The following is a 14,048-nucleotide window of genomic DNA, read 5'->3' as shown; positions in this document are numbered from 1 at the left end:
ACGCCTGGAGGAGAGCGCCTCATCTTCCGCCTAGGAACCCTCCAGCCACAAGGGATGAATGCAGATTTCTCCAGCTTCCTCATTTCCCCTCCCCCCACCTTGTCTCAGTCCCAACCCTCTGACTCAGCACCGCCTTCTTGACGTGCAATCTTCTTCCCAACATCTCCGCCCCGACCCCCTCGCCGGCCTATCACCCTCACCTTGATCTCCTTCCACCGATCGCATTCCCAACACCCGTCTCCAAAGTCCCTCCTCCCTAACTTTTATCTTAGCCTGCTTGGCACACCTTCCTCATTCCTGAAGAAGGGCTTATGCGTGAAACGTCAATTCTCCTGCTCCTTGGATGCTGCCTGACCTGCTGCGCTTTTCCAGCAACACATTTTTCAGCTCTGATCTCCAGTCCTCACTTTCTCCACATATGTTCTCTTGTTGGTTCCCTCCCCACCTGACCAGTTTAGCAGGTATGGTCTTTAGGACCTGACCAGTTCAATCATGAGTGCTGCTACCAAGCCACTCTTGGTGGAAGACCTTAAAATATGCAGAGTACACTTTGTCACCTTGCTACCTTCAGTGTTTCCTTGAAGTGCTATTCAAGATGGAGGAGCACAGAGTTACCAGCCAAGGCAAGATACTACGTGGTAATCAGCAGGTGGTTTCCTTGCCTCTGTTGACCTGAAGCCATCAGACTTCATGGTGCCTGAAGTCAGTGTTGAGGACTCATAGGGCACCTCCCTCACGCCAGCATACCATGGTGCTGCAAGCTCTGCTGCTGTGACATGGCCAGGGATGGTAATGGCAGCGTCTGGGCCATTACCTGTAAGGTATGACTCCAGGAGTATGACTGCGTCAGCTTGCTGCAGGACTGGTTGGGGAGACAGCTCTCCCAACAGATATTGACCCCTCGGCCTCAAGGCACTTTATAAATCTACCTCCATGATCAAACACTCATTTGTTTGAGCATCTCCCTCTTTGGCTTTGTGTCAACGTATTTTGTTTAATATCGCATCCTTGTGATGTGCTTTGTACCGATGTTCAGGGCAACACACATGCACACAATTGGTGGTTTAAAGTGTTTGATAAAATAAATATATCCCGTAGCAGTGGCTCAAGTCATTAGGTACTCAAAATAGCTTGTGAAGCTTAAATTTACAGTTCACTTGTGTCACCTCCAACAGAACCACTGCTAAACACTAACCCAGCACAAGTTAATTTCCAAATTGAACATTAAAAAAAATTATACAATTCCAGCAAACTGAATGGCAATGCGAAGTGTTATGTATACCATCTTGAATCAGCACTGGCATCGATTACAACAGCACGGAGCCTAAAGCTTACTTTAGGCTTCACTAGCCTGTGTGTAATCTGGTCACCACAGCACAGGAAGGAGGTGACTACGCTGGAGGGGACACAGAAGAGTTGTACCAGGACATTGCCAAGGTTAGTTAAGGAGAGAGGCTGGAGAGAATCAGGGAGGGAGGGCAGGCCCTCGGTGATCGGATTGTGGGGCGTGGACAGGGTGGCCAGGAAACAACCACTCTCCTTTCTTCAGTAAGAACGAGGGAGCATAATTTTAAGCTGAAAAAGCATGAGGTTCAGAGGGGATTGGAGAAAGCATTTTTCACTCAGTGGTGGGAATCTGGAATATACTGCCTCAAAAGGCAGTAAACTTCAATCTTTCTACAGAACAGTTACATAGGCAAGCTCTTGACCCATAGCCTTGAATGTTATGACAGTTCAAGTGCTGGAAAGTGGGATTAATGTAGGCATGTCAGCACAGACTCAACTCAGTGAAGGGGCCTCTGTTGTATGGCTCTGTTAAATCAACTGGTTAGGATAGCTATATGTACACAATACAAATGCTGTCTGAGCATTCAGAAGACACCAAGTCCTGTAATTAACTCACCTTACTCTTCAACATCAGGTTTGATAATTGGAAACTTTTCACACAAGGAATTTTGTATGCGTACGTAAATAGTAACATTTGAGTAAATCAAGTTGAGCTTGTATTTTGAATGCAATCCTGGCACCCTTACCAGCAGGGTAAGAGTAGCCTTTAGCATAAGGTACATCGCAGGAGGTGAAACTACAGCAGATGAAAACCAACCATCTCAGATTTCTGCTGAATTCTCCCCTTAACCTCCATGTGTGTTAGAACTGGCCTGATCATGATATCGCCTGAAGACGATGAAGTCTGTCAACAATATGGAAGAGGCTTGACTGGAGTTTTGCTAGGTGACCGAGGAAATGCTGATAAATGTCTCCCCAGCAAGAGTCCTGGGCTATGTGCAAACCAGTACATTTTCAAAGGTAGAAGAATTACTAAAGGGACAATAGCAACTTAGAAAATGATCCTTTGGTGAATGCTGAACTCAAGCACAATTTTCCTTACAAGGGAGCCATCTCCTGACTGATGATCTGGTCATATTGCTTAATGTAAATTAAGAATAGGGGCTAGTTTTCCCCCAGGGGAGATTGCCATTCACAATCCTAATGTTTGCATTGGCTTTGTCTCTCCAACATCTGAAGTGACATCAAACTAAGAATGGCTGGAAACTGCCCGAAATTCAGATGGTAGAAAAACTTCCTGCAAGGAAGCTCTTAATCTATTCAAACCATTGGTCACGTCTCAACAGTCAACATCAGGGCTAACTTTAACAGTTAGTCATCAAAATGCTGCTTACCATCACAGACAAAACATTAGAGTTCTGTCCCAAGGTCATTCATTAAAAACTCATTACATCTTTGATCCGAATTGAGGAATGGAAGAGCTGATCTCCATGAGGCAAAGCAAGGGAGACTGCTCTCAAGATCAAGGCATTAGGAACCCCACCAAAACCAAACAGAAATTATTGGGGAAAACTCTGCTGTTTGGAGGTGTATTTGGCTCAAAAAGGAGGATTGTAGTTGTAGGTCAATCATCTCCACAAAAGGACAGTACAGGAGCTCTTCAGAGTAGTGTCCTTTGCTGAAACATCTTCAAATGCTTCGGTGATCTTTCCCACAAAACGCCCCCCACCCCTCCACCAGAAGAGTCATGCGGAGATATTTGCTGACGATTGCACACTCTCCAGTACCATACTCGACCTCTCAAACACTGGCGCAATCAGTCAATGTTTGTATGCAGTAAGAACTGGATAACATTTTTGGCTTGGACTAATAACTGGCTATGAATATCCACACTCCACAGTAACCATTTCAAAAAAGGAGAAACTAAAGCTTTCTCCCCTTGATCTTCACTAACATTGCCAATATTAAATCCTCCACTACCATGTTGATTTACCATTGACCAAAACCTTAAACTGGACTAGCCATGTAAATTTGTGGATACAAGAATTGGGAATTTTATGACAAAATTTCCATCTTCTGACTTTTCAAAGCATGTTCCTTGCAGATGGTGCACAAGTCAGGAGTGTGACAGAATATTCTCCATTTACCCAACAGAGCACTGCTCAAAACACCAGGTCAAAAAGGACAAAACTGCTCACCATCCCATGAACCAGCATAAACATTTCCTTCATGCCTTTTCTTCACTCACCCCATCCATCAGCACCTCAAGGTAGAAGCTGCTACCATTTTGTACTGCAGCAACTCACCAAGACTCCTTCAACAGCTCCTTCCAAATCTGTGCCCTCTTCTACCTGGAAGATTGAAGAGGAAGTCGTCTGGAAAGATTGATGTGCCATTACCCCTCCAAGCTACACCATCCTAAGTCGGAATTACATCATTGCTCTCCACTATCAGAGTCAAAACTGTGGAAGTCCCAGCCAAACTGTGGCGTGTGCACCAGATCAAGGTGACTGCTCACTATCATGTGCCCATGGCTAATCAGAATGGACAATAATTGCTGGCCAAGTCAACAATGCTCACTCTCCAGGATCGAAGAACCAAAAGAAAGCCAGTCCAGCTTCCCAGTCAGGGAAATAAATGGAATGTCTCTGGGATATTGTGGAAGAGTATACGCAGAGTGTATGGTGGCAGAATAATAACAATAAAGACTAGTGTTAGCAATGTTGGATATTTAACCATCAGACCAATTATTCATAGGGTACCAATTTTAGGTGTGAGAAAGGTGGTCTTGCAACAGGTTTATTACCAGAAACCCACTAGCTACAACACCCTCTTCCCCCATTTACCCAGTACAGTTATGATCCTTCCAATTAAAACTGGAGAACAGACTTACTTTTTACTTCCAAAGAAAAACAAGCACCTTTATAAAGCAATCTACCAGACATTTATAAAGAAGAGTGCCACAAAATTTATTTCACTCTTAGTAGACTTTATTAGGTTGTTGTATACAATATCTACAGCATAGTGGATAAAGAGTTAATGGACTGTGATGATAAAATATTGCAGAAGACAGTGAATAGATTTGGATTCTTCAGACTAGTTTTAAGCAACTTCTCTTTTCGAAAACAGACGAAGAGCATCTTGATGATGGAAATCAAGAACAGATGCATTCCTTTAGTTTGTGTATGCTGCAAAGAGAACTTTGGAAAGGCAACCACAGAGTGTTGTAATAAATTAAAACAGACTTTATAACAACTAAATTGGTGTAAACCAACTTCCCCTCCCACCTCCCGTTACAAACAGGATATTCCAGGAGTTAGAAAAGGATTGCAATCATTGACCACTCCCAAGTAACAGCAGGGTTCTCTTATTGGGCAATTACCAGGGTTTAAGGTGCAATACATTAAATTGGTATAAAGTGGTTTTTCTTTTCCCCATTGTTTGACAAGATTCCCTTTCAGGTTTAAATCAAAGAGCTCCAAGTTCACCCAGCAATTACTACTGCAGCCAATGTTCTGAAACTCTTGGCTTCGTGGCCCAAGACACAGCTCCTTTCAAAAAACCTTCATTCCAAGAGGAAACAAGAGGAAGGAGAACTCCTCACAAAAGCATCTGATAGGCAGCTTCTTGCGTGCACAGGAAGAGAAGATTTCTGATGGAAGATGACAGTCCTTCAAGTTCCCTGGACCAGATCAGTCAGTCAAATAATGAAAGACCTTCACTGAGGCCTTCCCCTTTTGATTGCTTACAATTAAAACAAAAGGGTGAAGTTAACAAGTATATACAAGTAACATGTGGTGCAAGTTGAAACAGTTTATATGGAATTCTAACAAGGAATCGAGAGCATGAAAACTGAATACACAAGACATCCAAATCAAGATACGCCAGACCCTAACTATTCAGTAATGGAGCTTTAAACAAACAAAAATAAACAGGACTAAAGTCAAACCTGTCACAGTCCACGAGGTGTGTTCTCACATTGACGAATATCAGGCTGGTCAGCCTCTTTGATCTTGACATGGATTTAATGCTGAGTGTTAACTGTAGACATCACTTGAAGTCTTCACTTCAAAATTTGCCCTTTAAAAGCAATCCCTACCTAGGGCTGCAGACCTCCCAAAAGCATTAGAAAGTAAAAGACTTAAGGCTTTATAAAAAAGGGATCCTCCAGAAGCTTTCAATAAACATATTCTTTACACAGATCATCCAAACAGGATACATTTTAAATCACCTTCGTTTTCTCAAATTAATACCCCACTGTTTTGAGTTTAACAGATTAGAAAAAGGTATCTCTACAGACTTGCATCAGTAGTGCCTTTACAGGAAATTTAGATATTTGGAAGATAGCAAGTGAGCAACCATGTGCACTAGTCAACAGACTAGACTGTTATGGGTATAGAAAAGGCACAGCAAGTATAGGACAACTAGCAGGGAATTCAGAAAGTAGCACACTTTGGCAGTGTTCTATTAATACCCTATTGCACACATCTGTCAGAGTCCAACTAAAATTATCACAACCAGGAAAAGTAAACAAAACCCAAACTGAAAAGTTACATTTTATTTCAAGATAGCTTTAAAACAACCATTCCATTCACATATTGCACATTGAAACCAATAGATGCTGCATCACATTAGGACATGCTAGGTGAAGTCCTCAAAACTAAGTCACTTATACAGTTACTTTTGAAGTCATGATAGGATTTTTCTACCAGACCTGCTAGTAAGAGTCTGCATTCCTTTACCAAAAAAATTAAAAAAAAAAGTTTGGCTTGAGAGAGACAGCCATCCTTTCATTCACAATGAAGGCATCATCGTGCATTTCAGTCACCAAAGAGAGAGTACAAGTCAATTAAAAAACCTCCTCAATGAGATTGGACCAACAAAAGTGAAGGTGAGGTTATTTTTAAAAACAAGTTTGGTTTGGTTTTCTACTAAAAAAAACAAACCATGGAGGCAAGAAAATCGTTGATAATGAAACTCCTTTGGATCTTTCCAGGACTAAACTGGAAATCACATTAGATCTTCAAAACATTCCCAGTACTCAAATCACTTGATGCAAATTTTATCAATTCCTGCTCTCCTCCATTCCTGATTCAGTTTCCCACCTAAGGCCATCATAGCAGCTATTAAAGATTATATTGCATGCTCAGCACTATTTGCAAATGGAAGTAGCAAGATGTTGCAAAAATAAAAACAGGGAACGGAGAAACGGGGCAAAAAAAAAATGGAATTTCTAAAAAAAGAAAATTGCCTTTGAAATCAAACAAGCAAGTTCCCAAAATCAGAGGAGTTAGATATGTATTTTGATTGCAGAAAGGATTAATGGAAATATCTGTATTGATGTACACTTAAAATATTCACATCCCCAATATGCAAGAACTCCATACTGTAAAAAAATCGAATGTTTGTGGAGCTGCTGAGCTTTGGGGAAAAGTGATCAGAGTTTGAAAATAATGCCCACCACACAGTGGATGAAGGTTAAGCTGAAATAATTGCCCGTGTACAGTGTCTGTTAGGGTTCAAGTCCATTGTTTCGTCCATCACTGGTACAGAAGGTAATTCTTCAGGGAGGCTGGTAGTGGTAGCGAGTGGATTTCATGTAAGCGATCCTTGCCTAAAGCAACCCGTACTGAACGCCGACAGAGATCCATCAATGGCAGTGGTTCAGCTGAAAAGGAAAGTCAAGAAACATCAGCACATTACTGTTTGTAAACAGTAAAGATCATAAAATTCTAAAGGAAGTCTTAACAAGGAAAGGCATGAACATCTGAAAACAGATGTTCAAAACAAAGATCCCAAAGTTGAACCCACTCACCTAACAGTACTGTATTTTCAAATTTCTCACCGATCACTCAATGCTGATATAGAGCCAATCCATTAAAACATCAAATTTCAGCGACCTTTCAAACAAAATATTGACTGCAGAACACTTTAAAGATTATTTCAGTCAAAAATGCAAAAAAACTGAATGACCATATGAAATATGAATGCAAGTGATTTAACCATTTTCTTCACTGGACCAGCTTTCACAGTCAACCATAGGGCTGCATTGACACACTAAGTATTTGTATACAATAGCTTAGTTCGTGGGATTAGACAGATGTTTCAATTTAGTCTGTGCTATTTTGTTTTCCCTTCTCACTGTTTCACCGGTGATTAGCTGGAACAATACCTGGATAACTCCAGGACATTATGTGTCTGTCTAACAGTCATCACCATCTTAATTAAGCCAATTATTCTGGGCATTTTGCAACACATGGAGCCAATGTCACATTAGTCACCCTCGACATGCTGCATGAATGGTCTTGTTACAGGAAAAGCAATGCTGTTGAAATGTGACCTGTCTTCAGCTTACAGTTAAATCCTATTATTAGTGGCAGTTCTTGATAAAAGGAACTAAAACAAAAATGGAGCATTTAGCAATTTTTAAAAAAATAGGGTTCACTCAAATCTGTTGGAAGAAGCTTCCTGCAATATCCAAGTTAGACAATGTGTTGCTATTAAAATGAATGCCAAGCATCAGAGAAGAAGGGTTTAGTTAAGGCAATAATGGTTTCTGCATGTTAGACAAGTTTTTATTTATACAATAAAGTTCAAACATTTCTCAAAAAATTAAAAACACAGTGGAACTGCTTCACGAAGAACTGGGAAAATATCTTTTCCCCAAGAAGCAGAGATCATGGATATACTAAGAAATATCATTTATATAAAACAATTTGGATGTGACCATAGGAGGTATAGTTAGTAAGTTTGCAGATGACATCCAAATCGGAGGTGTAGTGGACAGCGAACAAGGTTACCTCAGATTACAACAGGATCTTGATCAAATGGGCCAAAGGGCTGCGAAATGGCAGATGGAGCTTAACTTTGGGAAAGCAAATCTTGGCAGGACTTATACACTTAATGGTAAGGTCCTAGGGAGTGTTGCTGAACAAAGAGACCTTGGAGTGCAGATTTATAGCTCCTTGAAAGTGGAGTCACAGGTAGACAGGATAGTGAAGAGGGTGTTTGGTATGCATTTCCTTTAATTAGTCAGAGTATTGGGAACAGTAGTTGGGAGGTCATGTTGTGGCTTTAAAAGGGCATTGGTTAGGCCACTTTTGGAATATTGTGTGCATTCTGGTCTCCTTCCTATCAGAAGGATGTTGTGAAACTTGAAAGCGTTCAGAAAAGATTTACAAGGATGTTGCCAGAGTTGGAGGATTTGAGCTATAGGGAGACTTTGAATAGGCTGGGGCTGTTTTCCCTGGAGTGTCGAGGGTGAGGGGTGACCTCAGAGGTTTATAAAATCATGAGGGGCATGGATAGGGTAAGTAACTAAAGTGTTTTCCATGGGGTGGGGGAAACCAGAACTAGGGGGCATAGGTTTAGGGTGAGTGGGGAAAAGATATAAAAGGGATCTAAGGAGCATCTTTTTTCATGCAGAGGGTGGTACATGTATGGAATGGGCTGCCGGAGGAAGTGGTGGAGGCTGATACAATTGCAACATTTAAAAAAGGTATCTGGAAGAGTATACAGATAGGAAGAGTTTGGGGGGATATGGGCCCAAAACAGACTAGATTAGGTTAGGATATCTGGATGGCATGGACAAGTTGTACTGAAGGGTCTGTTTCCGTGCGGTACATCTCTAGGACTCTATGGTAACCTTAGTCTGTGCAGGAATGCAGCCTACACGGTTGGTGTCACTCAGTACCAGAAATCAGCCATTTAACCAACCAAGCTAACTGACTAATTTTCAGCAGTGTAGGCAGCCCAGAATTGGGTGGGGATGGGGTGTGGAGAGAGACAGAGAGAGAGAGACAGACAGAGACAGAGAGAGAGACAGACACAGAGAGAGAGAGAGACAGAGATCTGTCACCATATGGAGCTGACCCCATGTCTTCAGCTCAAATCAGTCAGTAAGAACAGGGAATAAACCTAGAACCATTCCAATACTAAAAGCCAGAGATTTTCCATCTGCAAATAAAGTTGAGTTTTGGCTTGATAAATCATTTGCTTTTCCACATGAATATTTCTCTACAACAGAATTTTGGATGAAGTTAAAGTTTAGTTCTTGCTGACATTTCTAGATTTGCACGCTAATTTAAGTGTTCTAAATTTCAACAGTTGCTGAATATTAGAAAGATATAAATGGTTTTCTGCTGCTTCAATAGCCACCTCATTTAAAGAATGCAAGCACTACTCAGTGGAATCAGTATCGCAGTGGTGCACCTCAGCAGCCTGCTGACTCAGTCAAGAGCGAGATAACCAGAGGTGCTATGACAGACATAAACCAATACAGTCCCTGAATGTCTTCACCAGGGGAATGCAGAATCTGATTCAGTCAACCGCGAGGTTCTATTTATCCGTCTGAAGCTTTTGAAAAGTACACTGGTGCAACACGCTCTGCAGAGGTCAGGCCAAAGACTAATAGAATTTAGAAAGAAAACATTAGCCTAAAAAAAAAACAAAAACGGGTCATTACTGCCATTTAAAATGCCAAAAGGATGTGTAGTCCTTTGGTGGCCTACCAGGTTAGGTCATGGAATCCTTACAGAGCAGAGCCATTCAGCCCATTGAGTCCTCACTGAGCAAGATGTTGCAGAGACAGCACCAGTTTGGCACCAAACAGCTCATCCCACTTCAGTTCCACACCTCGTTTATTGGGAGGAAAAAAAAGTGAGCACAAAGAGTCTTAAAGACATTTCCACTGACATTTTTTTTTAAAATTCCACAGAAGAAAAAAAAAGTGCAACAATTTGGCGTGTGAAATTTAAAAAAGGGCCCTAAGCAAACTTGAGCAACCTGACCAGCAGCTGCTGTGCAATTCTAATCTTCCTGATCAGCTGTGGAAACTTGATGCTAACACACATGACCCAGGGACTGGATGTCTGATTGCTTCGAAAGTGCAGTCTGCTATCATACACACAAACAGCTTAAACTACCTGATAAATGCCAGATGACTGCTCTACTTACCCCACTGAAATTTTTCATAAGGACATCTGTACAACATGTTCTTGGACCAAAAACATGCAAGTAGAACTTTGCAAACTCAGCCTAAAAAGTGGGCATTGACAGCGGTTTCTCAGAATATACTGTATGCCAGTTGTGCTTTCATTGCTGGCACAAAAAAAAATGCTACTGCTGCCCTCAAAAAAAAAAAGGATTAAGTTACTGGATTTGGAGCAGTGGCAGATCCCACCATGCACCTCCCTGGAGAAACGGGCTGGTCTGTGGCTGCTTAAATTTGGTCATTCTTCTGACAAATATATGGGACACTGCCAAAGAAAAGTAAACTGACCTCTCCAGACGAATGCGGAACTGAAAGTACAACAGTCAAACTCATTGATGAAAACAGTTCTGTCAATACACATGCACACAGTCTCCAGGACATCTGCGCTGACTGTATTCAAGCCATAAACAGAGAAACTCCAAAATAAGTGAGCACTCCACTAACTGCAACTCAATCTGCAGCAAATGTGATGAAGTGATTAGATGTAACTTTACTCAGGTAGTTAAATCTTCAGAAGTCCAATGTTTGAAATGCACATGATCAACTCCTCCCAGCATGCTGCAGTTTATTTAAAAACACCACAAATTACACCTGAAACATTAGGGAGCTGATTCTCTTCAATAAAAAAGGGCCATTAAAGAAACAGATGACTTCTTACTCTGTATTTAAAAATAGAATTCTCATGGGATATGGGCACTGCTACTCAGGCCTTGCCTCTTGCCCATCACTAATTGCCTGTGAACAGAGTGATATGTTGGGCCTTTTGAGGGTAGATTAGATTACTTACAGTGTGGAAACAGGCCCTTCGGCCCAACAAGTCCACACCGACCCGCCGAAGCGCAACCCACCCATACCCCTACATTTACCCCTTACCTAACACTACAGGCAATTTAGCATGGCCAATTCACCTGACCTGCACATCTTTGGACTGTGGGAGGAAACCGGAGCACCCGGAGGAAACCCACGCAGACACGGGGAGAATGTGCAAACTCCACAGTCAGTCGCCTGAGGCAGGAATTGAACCCGGGTCTCTGGCGCTATGAGGCAGCAGTGCTAACCACTGTGCCATCGTGCCGCCCAGGGTATTTAAGACTGGATACCATTGCTATGGATCTGGAGTCACATGGAGATCAGACCAGGTATTGACAGCTCACTCTTTCCAAAAAAGTAAATTTATGAACCAAATGTAGTTTCACACAATTGATGATTGGTTAGCACTGCTGTTTCACTGTGCCAGGGACCTGGGCTGGAATCCAGCCTCAGGCAAAACGTCTGCATGGAATTTGCACATTTTCCCCATGTCCATGTGGATTTCCTCTGGGTACTCCGGTTTCTTCCCATAAATCGAAAGATGTGCAGGTTAGATGAATTGGCCATGATAGATTGCCCATAATGTCCAGGGGTGTGTAGGTTAGGTGCATTAGTTGGGGTAAATATAGGGTAGGGGGAATGGGTCTGGCTGGGTTACTCTTCAGAGGGTCAGTGCGGACTTGTTGGGCTGAAGGGACCATTTCCACACTGTAGGGATTCTCTGAAGTATTCGGTGATGCTTTGAGAAGACTAAACCATTATCCTAGACCTGTTGAATGACCAGTCCAGTGACATTATGATATCTTAAAAGCCTAAACTGTGATTGGGGAAAGTGTGGGGGGTCAATAGCAATGAATCAAAGCCCTACACTTTTGGCCTTTTCATAAATGCAAACACAAAGCCCTTCAGCCCATCCTTCAGAATCCTATAATTTGTCCCAAAATGATGAGCTAATGATAGGTGTAAAGTAAAAACAATAAGCCAGAAAAAGCAAACTCAAAAGTTCAAGCCAGGTAAGACCTCCAGGCTGTTAAACAAAGGCCATGGTAAAGTCCGTCAAAAAGATTTTTTTTGAAAGTGAAGCCAGGAAATCTAAGAGGGTAGTCAGCCAACCGGAAAGATGATGAACAGACAAAGTTGCAATTAATTTAATATCCTAACTCACTTACCTATAATCCCAACTCTTTCAAAAAAAAACAGAAAATTGCATAAGGCACATCCTAGGGCCAAACTGAATCAAAAGGTGTGCCCTGGCAACTTCCTCTTACAGGTCATAAACAGGAGAAAAGTGGAGGGATCAATGACGGGATACGAGAGAGCGAGAGAGCGAGAGAGCGAGAGAGCGAGAGAGCGAGAGAGCGAGAGAGCGAGAGAGCGACACACACACACCCCCCAGGTCGGGCAGTATCCGAGGAGGAGAATTGACCCTACCTGACTAAGGGCTTATGTCCAAAATATTGATTCTTCTGCTCCTCGGATGCTGCCTGACCTCAATGACTAGAGGGTATGGATTTAAAGGTAGAGGCAGGAGGTTGAGGAGATGAAAAGGGAAAAAAAAAGTTAAAACAACAACTTTTCACCAACAGCCTAGGGGAAATATCTGAAATCTACTGCCTATAGGGCCAGCAGAGGCAGAAAACATTTAAGCAGTATTGGGCATACACTTGTGACACCAAAACAAACAAGGCTATGGGCCAAGTGTTGGAATAAAATAGCTGGATAGTTGGTTTTGACTAGTGCTGACAAAAGAAAATGGGCTGAACGGCCTTTTTCTCAACAGTATATCCTCAGACAGATTTGCACTGAGCCATCTTCATTTCTCCATTGGATACAGCCACCTCAGACCGGAACTGGAGACTTTTCCTGATCATAGAACACATTACATGCTCTATGGAGATTCAACAAAGCCAGTCAACCCACAGAGCATCTAAGAGGTTACCTTCAGGAGCAAGCAGAACTCCTTGCCATCTACTCCCAATGAATGAAGTGGTTCTGCCGCTGTATCAGGTTGCATGCATTCAAACCATGCACTGGAGGTTTGAATAGCAGAGGAGGAGGTTTGCGAGAGTAAGTATAGATTTTATTTTATTTTAGTCTTTAAAATAGAGAGTTGCTGATACTGGAAACCTGAAGCACAAGAGGAAAGCACTAGAGAAACTCAGCAGGTCTGGCAGAAAGAGCCACAGAGTTAAATATTGGGCAAGCCCAGTGATCCTTTGTCAGATCAATAACCACGAGCTGGGGTTGGCCAAATGAAATGCTACTGCAAGAGCAGATCAGAAGTTAGGAAGCCTGCAATGAGCAACTCACCTCCTGACCCTACTTTTTGTCATTTACATAAATGATTTGGATGGCAGCATAAGAGGTACAGTTAGGAAGTTTGCAGATGACACCAAAATTGAAGATGTAGTGGACAGCGAAGAGGGTTACCTCAGATTACAACAGGATCTGGACCAGATGGGCCAATGGGCTGAGAAATGGCAGATAAATGTGAGGTGCTGCATTTTGGAAAAGCAAATCTTAGCAGGATTTATACACTTAATGGTAAGGTCCTAGGGAGTGTTGCTGAACAGAGACCTTGGAGTGCAGGTTCATAGCTCCTTAAAAGTGGAGTCGCAGGTAGATAGGATAGTGAAGGCGACGTTTGGTATGCTTTCCTTTATTGGTCAGAATATTGAGTACAGGAGTTGGGAGGTCATGTTGTGGCTGTACAGGACATCGGTTAGGCCACTGTTCGAATAGTGTGCGCAATTCTGGTCTCTCTCCTATCGGAAAGATGTTGTGAAACTGGAAAAGGTTCAGAATAGATTTACAAGAATGTTGCTAAGGTTGGAGGATTTGAGCTATAGGGAGAGGTGGGATAGGCTAGGGCTGTTTTCCCTGGAGCATCAGAGGCTGAGGGGTGACCTTATAGAGGTTTGCAAAATTATGAGGGGCATGGGTAGGATAAATAGGCAAA

The 14,048-nt window shown here is 42.3% G+C and overlaps 1 protein-coding gene across 2 annotated transcripts in view; it reads right to left on the bottom strand.

Annotated features, from left to right (window-relative positions):
* Positions 1-5,830: 5,830 nt before the first annotated feature.
* Positions 5,831-14,048, bottom strand: part of spsb1 (splA/ryanodine receptor domain and SOCS box containing 1) — a 92,237-nt gene continuing 84,019 nt past the window's right edge. For both annotated transcript variants that reach the window (XM_043676174.1, XM_043676175.1), the window contains one exon: positions 5,831-6,955. In XM_043676174.1, coding sequence (XP_043532109.1) covers positions 6,828-6,955 — 128 coding nt within the window. In that variant the 3' untranslated portion in view covers positions 5,831-6,827. The remainder of the gene's footprint in view (positions 6,956-14,048) is intronic.

The sequence above is a fragment of the Chiloscyllium plagiosum genome, chromosome 34 (genome assembly GCF_004010195.1).
Source record: "Chiloscyllium plagiosum isolate BGI_BamShark_2017 chromosome 34, ASM401019v2, whole genome shotgun sequence".
Lineage (NCBI taxonomy): Eukaryota > Metazoa > Chordata > Chondrichthyes > Orectolobiformes > Hemiscylliidae > Chiloscyllium > Chiloscyllium plagiosum.
The sequence above is the reverse complement of the archived record's forward strand: the minus strand, read 5'-3'. Positions and strand labels throughout refer to the sequence as shown.